Here is an 11,472-nt window from a genome sequence, read left to right on the forward strand (position 1 = left end):
TATATATATATATAAACAGTATGTTTATTCAGGTAAATAGAGTTTTTTGTCTGATTTCGTAAATTAAAATATCGTTTGCTCTTATTAATTAGCATATTTGAGGTCCCCCACTTGAACCATTAAATCCTAACCATTGAGTCCTAAAACGTTAAAATCCAATCATTAGATCAATTGTTATTCAGAGTGGTCTGTTTTTTATTTTGTGTATTTTTAATGAACCATTTAAAAGCAAATAATGATTTCTGAAAATTGTATTACTTTCAAAAAGTGGAAACTTTAAATTCGAATACTTACTGCAAACTTTAATTTAGAAAAAAAAACTTTTATTACAGTATGGAGATTTTACTTCAGGTATAGGGCAAAATAAACTGTCGGCAACGTTTACATGGCGAATAAATATAACAAATAGAAATTAAAAAGTTATATTCTAATCACCACCTGATCACCACTTTTTTAATAGATTATATTTTATTATAAATATTATAAATATTTTATAACATGATTCCTTTATTTAGCGCTTAGTTCTTTAAACTTCTTTTCATTTTTGAAATTAATAATTGTAGTGTTTACCACATTCTGAGAAGTTCTTAAAAAGCAATGCTTTACATTAATAATGTCAACAGTTTTTTAACTATTTGACAAATTTTCAAAAACAAAAAGTGGTCTTTGTTAAAAATGTTACAACTGACCACTGTATTGAAAATTTCTTGATTTGTTTCTATAACTTTCTGTGCAATTCTTGAAACTGCTACCTTTTACTCTCTTTTTTTAGTAAAAAAAAATTTCCAATTTAAGAAAACTGAATAATAAAATCAAGATAAAGTCACCTTGATTGGAGGGTGGATATTTGAAGTGGAAGTTTTTTATTTTATCTTACAGAAACAGTATTATAATTATCGGTATCGATAACAACTCCTCTGTATTCCACGCGATAAGACTCTTGTAAAAAAATTGAAGGAATGAAGGAGATAGCGGTCAAAAAAACTCCCCAAGACTTAAAATAACTGATAAGAAGCTCTCTTATCAATTCCGCGTGTCAGACATTTCACATCATAATAAACGGAAATTGATAAAATAATAAGTCATACCATTTTAACGGATCTAGAAATCCAACTATTACATTCATGTAACGATATATTCTGATAAGAAGTTTTTTTAAGATAATATTTAATGGGTGGGATACTGAAATATTGTATAAGGATTTATCATAAATTTTATAGCTTCTGAATTATAATATAAATCATTTTTATTTTCTATTTAAGTTCAGAGAGAAATTCGTAAATTTCAATTTATTTAAAAAAATGCTCTCTAACTCTCTCTCTCTCTCTCGTTTTTAATGATAAGAAATTATTATTTTGGTTTATTATCACACGAAGCTAAGAAATTCTGGTAAAATTGCTGTATTGTATAGTAATGACATTTCTACTAAAACCGACATAATTTTATTATGAAAAACCACAATATACGGTATTTAAACCATTCATTTTGACCGGAATTTCTGGTTTACAAAATTATATTTCTTATTATCACACATCTAAGAAAAAATAAAAAATTGAAGAAAAAAAATTAACTCAAGAAATGGTTTTTATGCCATTATGCTCTATTTGATTTATGATAAATTTGCCAAATTTAATCACTTATTATAAAACCAAATTTTATCGTTAATTTTTCCAAAATCATTACCAAAGCGCATTAGTAAAAATTACCGAGCTTTTCAGTGCAGTCCAGAAATGTGGTAAATTTAACTATATTTTGATAGTGTTGATCATATATTTTTCTCAGTGTATGGTTAAAACTAAAAGAATTTACGTTATTGGAGATACATCGCACATAGAGTTGGGGGGGAGGGTGTACAGTATGTTGGCTAAAATTCGAGGTAGTTGTGCAACAATAGTATTGAAATATCAATACGAATGTGAAAGCGGATTGTCACGAGCTTCATATGCAAAACAGCTATTTTTCTGTTTTTTCAAGGCAGGTGTTACCAAAGCCTAAGAAAAGGCATTAGCACATAATATTTTAAATATTAAATGATTTCTCATAAGTTACAAGCCTTGATTAATGAAATGTACAGTGCGTCAAAAAATGGACCACCCTGAATAACGTTTAGCCTAGTGATTGGATCTTCACGTTCTTGGACTCATTCTTAATAGTTTGAAGGGGTGACCTCAAATATGCTAATAAATTAGTCCAGACGATATTTAAATTTACGAAATCAGACGCGAAACGTACTTTCTCTGAATTAACATGCATTATTTTCAACGGATTCGGATTTCTGATCCACCAAAAATATAGTGGTTAACCAAACTCTGAGAAACATGGTCCCAATAGTTTCGTCAGGAGAGCTCTCCAAAGTTTCAACAACTTCATATTAATTTCACTTTTTGCGTATTTCGCTATATATCGAGAACTTTTTAGGCGAATTGAAAATGCTTTGCACACAATTATAAAATTCGTAATTCAATAATTATCGAAGAAATTTTAGATTGTGAGGTATACAAATAGTCCCCTCATTTTAAAAAATGTAATTTTACGGGGCAGAATACAAAAGTTGAGCAAAAGCAGTCGTATAATCAGTCTTGAGAAATTTAATTTTAAGTATCTGACATTGTTAAAATTCAATTTATCAGGAATTATTCAGCCGATTTTGTCAAATTTGTATTTCTTCGTGCAAAATTATATTGTTTAAAATTACGCAAAAAATTTTATACCTTACTACAATTCAAATCTTTTTTTGGCCATTATTAGATAAAATAATAAAAGAATACTAACTATTTGCTAAATCGACTTTGCATAAACGAATTTTATACTCATGTGCAAAGCTTTTTCAATGCACTTGAAAAATTCTCGAGATATAGCAAAATACGTAAAAAGTAAAACTAACATAAAGGGATCCAAACTTTGGAGCGCTGTTGGAACCTTATTTCCCAGGTTGCGGCTACCTTCTTGATTTTGTGTGTCAGGAATCTGAATCCATTGAAAAAGAGGCATGTTTATTCGGAGAAGTGCATTTTTGTGTCTTATTTTGTAACTTGAAAGATCGTCTGCACTTACTAATTAGCATATTTGAGGTCACCCCCTCGATCCATTAAGATTGTGTCCTAGAACTTGAAGACCAATCATTAAATCAAAAGGTATTCAGGGTGGTCCGTTTTTTTTTTTTTTGGCGCACTGTACAGCAATGGTTCTTGCTAGAAATGGCCATATTTAAATCGTAAGATATCTGATAGTTTTGGGAGAATAGAGGAGATGAATGTATTGGTCACAACGCTGAGAAAGATTATACAGTGTCAGTAATAGCCATGAAAGAAACAAAGTACATCTATAAGAAGAAATAAAGGCAAAAGTATAAAACTACAGAAAAAACTGTGTAACTATACAAGAATCAGTAATCCATTTCAGCCAAAGATACTTCTGATTTTTAATTGTTTTTTATAATTAATTCTTCTGTTATTTACTTAAACAGCAATTTTTTTTTATCTTTAGGTCTAGATATTTATTCCAAATTCTAGTTTCGTTTACAAAAATCGTACAACAATGACATTTAAATACAATTATTAAAAATTTAATTTTAGTTTCTGTTAATATCAATATCTCCTTCTTAAATTTTCTCCTAACAGTGGTCATGATGGTCTTTCTTGTATTTATTTCAACTTTTGTTTGGAATTAAGTCCTGGGTTCTATCCCCCGACTCGGCAAGGTTGATTCAGCCTTTTATTCCCCTAGTGGTTCGGTAAATGAGTATCAATCATGCCTCAGGACAAAACACACTGGGGTAATCGCATTCGGCTAGCCATCCAATGTAAACATCTGCTCCTACATCTCGAACCCAGGTTCAAAAAAACCAAGAAGAGCACAGAAAGCCTTGGCCCTCAAAGGTTTTTTTTCTGTAGTTTGACAACTTATACTTCTAAATTCGTTGCTTATGTTATTATTTTAGCTATTGTTGGTTCCGAAACACATTCTAACATTCAATTTATTACCTTGGCATGTTTACCACATCATATTTTGAAGCCAAAACTTGCGTTTATTTAGATTGTAATCTAAGATCATCTACCTCTAAATGTATGGATTGTATAATATTTAAAGTTCCGATAACATTTATTCTGGTAAATATTTGGATTTATAAATTTAATTTGAAATCATTGTGACTACCATTAAATACAAACAAATGAAGCATACATAAAAAGACATGATAATCATATAATGGTGAGTTTAGATTCGGACAAAGTAAATAAATATTTTACCAGCACTTGTAATTTAACCGTCATTTCCTAACACTAAGAAAAATTACTTTTGATGGCAATACCTATTGGTTAGTATGGAGGTATTTCCCATATGTGTATGTATAATATATATGCACTATAATAGATACAATGCCTATGTATAACAATAGGCCTAATGTATATGCATCATAGGTATAATGTGCATGAATAATAATCGGGATAATGTGAACGTATAACATAAGGCATAATGTGTAGGTATAATAGACATAATGTGTACATATAATAATAGACATAACGCAAAAAAAATTGCTGCATGGATTATATAAGTTAATTTCATTTTTTAAATTGGCCAAAAAAAATGTATTAAGTAAAATATTGAAGAAAATAGAGAATGTTTGTATACATATATATTAGTAAAAACTTGTGGATATTTAGAATAACAAAATAAAACTCTTTAGCGTTGGTTTACTAAACAATTGCCACTTAAGAAACTAAATCTTGAATTCTCAAGCTTTCTAAAATATTAAGGGCAGCCGCCACTGTTTTAGTCGGTCAATTTAACGTTAAATTTTATATTTTTGCTTAAAATCTTAGAGACTCAGAAACTTGAAATTACGTTGGATCGGAGAAAATTGTACAGGAAGTGCGATGCGTTAAAAATAATATTCCATAATTATTTCTAGAATTAACAATTGATGTAATTTCTTTTAAAGACGTATTGGCGTAAAGTATTTCTAGAATTATTAATTGAATTGAATTATTGATTTCCAGAATTATGAATTGACGTAAAAAATACAACACGAGCCTCTCTGTAGGCCACAGGAATACAACTACAGAGATGAAATTTGGTATACTGAATGAACTATATTATGAGCATAATATAGAGATTTTTTAAAATTTTAATTTTTTCAAAAGTTATTGCAATATATATCTCAGCGTTTTTCTGACGTTTCTTTTGCTTTATGTAAAATTTAGCTTTGTTGCACAAAATCTATAAAATTTTTAAACTACAAATGCAAGTGTAAAAGTGCAATAAACAAATTCTTTAAAATATTATTAATATTATAACAAACACATATATGATCTAAAAAAAAATTTTAAAAAAAAGCACAATTTCAATTTTAAATATTATTAAAAATACAATGTATACAATTCGGATTTTAAATATCTTAAGTATGCACAGTTTTTATCTTAAATGTTATTACAAATGCAATATAAAATAAACAAAACAAATTTCCAGACTTAACCATCTGTTTATTGTACTAAGGAAAAACAAACTTACGTCCGCAATAAGCCATATTGGATGTATTAGCTACAGGTTTGACGAAAAAATTCACACAAGCTTAATTTCGCAGGTTGTGAGGCAGGTTTACTTTTTTACCTCCTTTATAGAATCAACAGTTGTGACAAGCGAACCTTGTACCTGACAACTCAAAAAAAAAAGAAACAAAAACGTGCGCAGAAGGTGGGTGGACTCTGCACACTTCAGATATGTATCTTTAAAGAAATGTCTCATTGTCATGAAAATAAACGTAAACTCAGATAATAATCATTTCCTTTTTTTCTATGGAAAAATAGAAAGACGTTTAGTAATCCATTCTTTCTAAATATCTTGAAATGATAATCATTGAATTGAATCAAAATAAATGATTAATATCGAAAGAATGGGTAATTATGTTTGATTATCAGCAATAATTAAACAGGACTATGAAGATAATTACGATACTTTTTCAGACAAAAACGTGCAAATGGATTATCAGTGTGTCATTTTCTTGGAAAGTTCGGTAATTCTAGATTAGATCATAAAATCTCAGTTGCACGTATCGATAAAGTCTTGTGATTATTATTAATAATTTAAATATAGAAAGTGTTCTCGGAGCTTAGGATGTTTTTAAAAATTCAACCCACATAAAAAAATATTTATAAATAAATTATCTGTAAGTAATATTGATAAGAAAACGAAGAAATGATTGTTAGAATATTCGAAATAATTAATGAAGCAGCTCATTGATTTCTGCATATGCAATTGCTGATAACATTTTTTGGGGGAAATGATAAAATCAACTTACATCACAATTTCTTTAATTCTGCTAATTAAGTTAATTCTTAATTAAGCTAATTAAGTCAAATTTTAATTAATGTTACAAGAACTGCAGACCCTAAGTATTTTTTCAGATTTTTAAAATTAAAAATTTCAAATGACTATAAAAGGTTTGCTCCACAATGTTATTTTCCTTTTTCTTAAAGAATCAAAAATTATGTCTTCGGAATGTTTTGTTTTATTGATCGTTATTTAGTTTTTATTTAAGATTAGTGCATAGAAGATTAATGCACCGTTAGTTTCCTTTTTTTGAAAATATCAAAAATTATTTCCTCGTAATGTTTTGTTTTAACGACTATCATTCAGCTTCTCCTTGCGATTAGTGCATATAAGATTAATGCACCGTTATTTTCCTTTTTTTTTTTAAAGTATCAAAAATTATATTCTCTCACTGTTTTGATTTTAACGACTATCATTCAGTTTCTACTGAAGATTATTGCATATAAAATTAGTGTAATGTTTTTTTTTTCTTTTAAAAGTTTGCAAAACATGCCCGTTACGTTTCGTTTTAACGAGTATCATTCAGTTTCTACCGAAGATCTGTGCATATAAGATTAGTGTTTTGTTTTTTCCTTTTTTGTAAAAGGATAAGCAATTATATTTTCGTAACGTTTTATTTTAATAAGTATCATTCAGTGTTTGCTGAAGACTAGTGTAGTGTTATCTTCTTTTTTCTTAAAGTTTCAAAAATTATGTTTTCACTATGCTTAGTTTTAACGAGTATCATTCAGTTTTTACTTAAGATTAGTGATTTTATCGATGTTATTATTGTTATTATTTTAATACATAAAGTTTAAAACTAATCCCTCAATGCAGTGGCAACTTATAGGCACATATCATCTATTTCTTATTCTTTAAAAAGATACGTTAAATTGCTTAATTAAACGCAGTACTTAGCATTATTATTTAAATTAGAAGGGCAAATTTAACCATTTGTAAAGCTTTATTTTGTGTATTTGTCAAATGTTATCATACATTCAGAAAAACTATAATCAAAACTACCAGAATATGGTACATTCCCCCCCCCCTCTATGATTCTATGGGAATGCCATGAAGCTTCATAATCTTTATTGAAGGGGAAAATTAACACTATTATAAGGGGGAAAGTGTCAATTATATTTATTACTATTAACCCCTTAACGATCGGTTAATTTTCAAGAAAATGGTCATAAAAGTGCCTATTTTTTTATCCCTGTCAATTTTATAAAAATATGTGTATGAAGAAATATATATTCATTTTTAATTTTTGATTTGCTTTTAGCTTGAAATTTTAAATAATTAAATAGGAAAAGCCAACATTGACTTAATGTTGGTTTTCCAGTAAGCAAGGAAAATTTAAAAAATATGTGTTTTAAACACTAAAAATGAATTAATCTTTATTTATATTAAACTTACGTATAAAATAAATAAAGATTAGTAATTTTTCCTGTGTGATAAATTTCAAAGCATGAGATACAGATGCCAACGTCACAATCTGGACAGTAAAACCGTGTTTCCTTCCTACATCTCTTATTCTTTTCATTTCTCTGTACCAATCTACAATTACCTTAAAAATATCTTGGTACTGCCCTCTAGTGTGTAAAATGAGAAGTAAAATGCTTTCCGGGCAAAAGAAATGAATTAGTTTTATTCTTATTGGCGCGTTACTACTGAACACTCCAGACCGGAAATATCACGGGAGCGAGAAATAGGGAGCGAAACCTCACCCCGTCATTTTCACGGGAGCGAGAAAGAAGGGGTTAAGGGGAAACTATTTAAAGGGAAAAGTGTCAATAAACGATTTTTCTCACAGTTTATAGTTTGAATGCCTTTTAATATGGTTATTTTACAGGCTCGGTTATTTTACAGATGGTAAAATTACAGTTAAAAAAATTTTTATTTGACCATTTTTTCTGAAAAATTTCTAACAGTGTATACAGGTTTCACGTAAGCAATTTTCTTTCTTTAAACACATGTTATTATTTCAGAGCTGCATTTTTTTGTTTATTTTTCATATTATGATATCACAAAAAAATAATTCGATTTTTGTTAATGATTTATCTTCTTATTAAAATATTTTCATTTTAAAAGTGCTTCTGCGCTAATTACATTTTAGACAGTGACAGAGCAAAATGAAAAAAAAAGTCTTATTTATCACAAGACCCAGCGTCCAATCTATCGGACAACATTTTGAACAACATTTTTCTGTTTGAATTTAATATTATGATGTTACAGAAAATTAGATTTTTGTTTATGAGTTATCTTCCTATTATTCTCTTATTAAAATATTTTTCTTTTAAATGTTTTTTTGAAATAATTGCATTTTATCGTACGCATTATATTAAATAAAGTAATTACTTTAGATTAAGTCATCTCTTTAGATTATATATCCGATGACAGTGGCTGAACAAAATAAAAAGGTGTTATTTATCATCTTGAGACTCATCTTTCAATATATTGGAGAATATTTGGTACAGTTTTATCATGTGAAAAATAATATCCATATGTCTATCTTAGATTATGTATTTTTCAAAGTAGTTGTCTTCGTTAAAACGAATTGAATGCTATTGAATTTTCCTCTCATTGGTTGGAATCTTTCAATTACAGCGAAAAATAGTTAGAAAGGTAAGAAATTTGATTCAAATAAGCTTTTTCGGTAGACCATAAGATAATCACTCGCCACATGGCGAGTCAACAAAAAAATGTGGCGACTTACATTAAATAAGCAACCGATCACTTTTTCCAATCGTTATTATTTATTTATTTAATTTTATTTATTTATTATATTTCTTATTTATTTTATTTTATTTATGGATTTATTCATTTTATTACTTATTTATTTATATTTTTGAAAATCGTTTTATGATAAACGTACATCAATGCAAAAAGACTCCAGGAAACAAAATTTTCGATAAATTGGCCAATGCTTCCATTAGAAATATTTTTTAATCTAGAAATATGTGATGATATGAATCTATAAATATGTGATGAAAAGGTTCACGTCGAGGAAGAGTTCTTTACCAATTCACATGTTTCGAAGTTGTAATATATGTTACCGGTAAAGTATGAAATCCGGCATTATATATAATGCCTAAAACTAGCCGGCAAAGTATGAAATGATTTATGTTTCACACATTGCCTAGCCATTACATGTAATGCCGGGTGCTATTTAGGCAAAGTATGAAATAAACGTCCTGATGAGGTTATTATATAAATGATGTGCACGTTACTGTGAATGACCGAAATCGGTGGTTTTTAACTTTCACCGGTGAATGTTGACAATCACATAGTCGCTTTGGTGAATGTCCGAAATATTTACTACATCCGATTTTATATTAATTTATTCGTGGATATAATTACATTTATTCGATATTATAATACTTACTGACGATATATAAGAAGAAACATCAGTGTTTGAAGTATCGGGCAAATATATACCGGACAATGATACTTGATACTTTACCTAAAAACATCAGGTATCATATATAATGCCGGCATTTCATACTTTACCGATCACATATATATTAAATATATTTTGACTCTCCAAGTGTTTTTAAATAAAGTTCCATAAAGTCAGCATGTTTAACAAAATTTTGTGTCATATTTCTCTTATTTTTGTTAAACAAAACTTTTTATAGCCGTAGATTAATTCTAATATGAATTTTTTTCTTCAAAGAAAGAGTATAATTTAATTCAGGCAAAAAATGTTTGTAAAAAAATGACTATTAAATGTTAAAAAATAATTATCATAAGAAATTAGTTAACACTAACGAGCTATTCATTAGTTAAAATTAATTAAATAATTAAACTTAATATTAAATAATTAAACTTATTATTAAATAATTAAACTTATTATTAAATAATTAAATTTATTATTAAATAATTAAACTTATTATTAAATAATTAAAAAATATATACACAAATTAATACATGCACAAATTAATGCACTTTATTAAAAATTAGTAATTGCTTAAATTAATTAAAATTAGTTATTAACTATCAAAAGGAAGTAACGATATCGGTAATAGAGTCATTAGGTTTGAGGAAAAAGTGCTAAATTACTGGAGTCTACCGGCCAATGGCTATTAAGTGAAAATTTAAATTTTCGGGTCTACTTTTTGAACAGTTGTGTGGTACATATTTAATTATATGAGTCTAGTAAAGTTTCTTTTATGGCCAAAATGTAGAGAAATACATTGTAAAAAGATTCTACGATATGTAAAATATGCTAAAAATTAAATATTATCATTTTTAATGTATTAATTATAGTTAAAAAAAGTGTTCATTACGTTTAACTATTTGATTTAAAAAATATTTCGATCTTGTTTACTTTCTTTTGCGCTACATATGCATACCTGCCAACTTTTAATACTTTCAAGGATGCTTTTCTCCAGTGGTAGTAATATCAAATTTGAATTTCAATTTTAGTCAGTAACATACTCTGTATTTTGAAAAAGCTTAAACGGAGAGCCACGACAGTAATACATATTAATATATATACTTAATTTTTTTAAAAAATAATGGTGGTCAAAAAAGTTTGTAAATTAACTTTATAAATGCAAGGAATGTATAGAAAGCATTCGTTTTACTACCACTTTAAATATAGAAATAAAATTTTACGCCTAATGCGTAAAAGTTGGCAGGTATGCATATGTATCTACCATTATTTATAGTTCGGATGTCGGGAGACTAAAAATGTGTGCAACACAAATAAGCTTTTAAAAACACGAAATTATAATCAGAACTATCCCGAACAAAAACTGAACTTTACTGCCAATATTTTTTAAGATATAGCAATCTTTTATCGCTTAAAATCTAGGTTAGACAAAACTTTTTCTAGTTTATTTCCTATCTTCAAAGTTAAGACAGACATCTTTTTTTTTCAGTTATTAAACATAGTTTTAAAACTCAAGCATTTAAATCTATCCTTTTTTCCAGAAACACAAAGAAACTTCTGGAAAGTATTACGTGGAATGATTCACAAGATTATATTGACTTAGAACAATTAATCTCAACATCATTAGCAACTCAAAGTTTCTTTCCCATTATTTTTACTTTTTATTATTATTATTATTTTTTTTTGATTTTCAAATGCTAAAAACTGAGACGAGCTTAAAATGAAAGAAAAAATGATTTGTAGCTTCTTCCATCAGAGCGCTACGCAGA

At 27.8% G+C, this 11,472-nt stretch overlaps 1 protein-coding gene across 1 annotated transcript in view; it reads right to left on the reverse strand.

Annotated features, from left to right (window-relative positions):
- The window catches only part of LOC107441160 (natterin-4), a 9,590-nt gene extending 3,863 nt beyond the window's left edge, over positions 1-5,727 (reverse strand). Inside the window, exon 1 of the mRNA XM_016054313.2 lies at positions 5,509-5,727. Within this exon, the coding sequence (XP_015909799.1) occupies positions 5,509-5,524 (16 nt within the window). The 5' untranslated portion in view covers positions 5,525-5,727. The remainder of the gene's footprint in view (positions 1-5,508) is intronic.
- Positions 5,728-11,472: the final 5,745 nt, after the last annotated feature.

This window comes from Parasteatoda tepidariorum, chromosome 10 (assembly GCF_043381705.1).
Source record: "Parasteatoda tepidariorum isolate YZ-2023 chromosome 10, CAS_Ptep_4.0, whole genome shotgun sequence".
NCBI classification, from domain to species: Eukaryota; Metazoa; Arthropoda; class Arachnida; order Araneae; family Theridiidae; genus Parasteatoda; species Parasteatoda tepidariorum.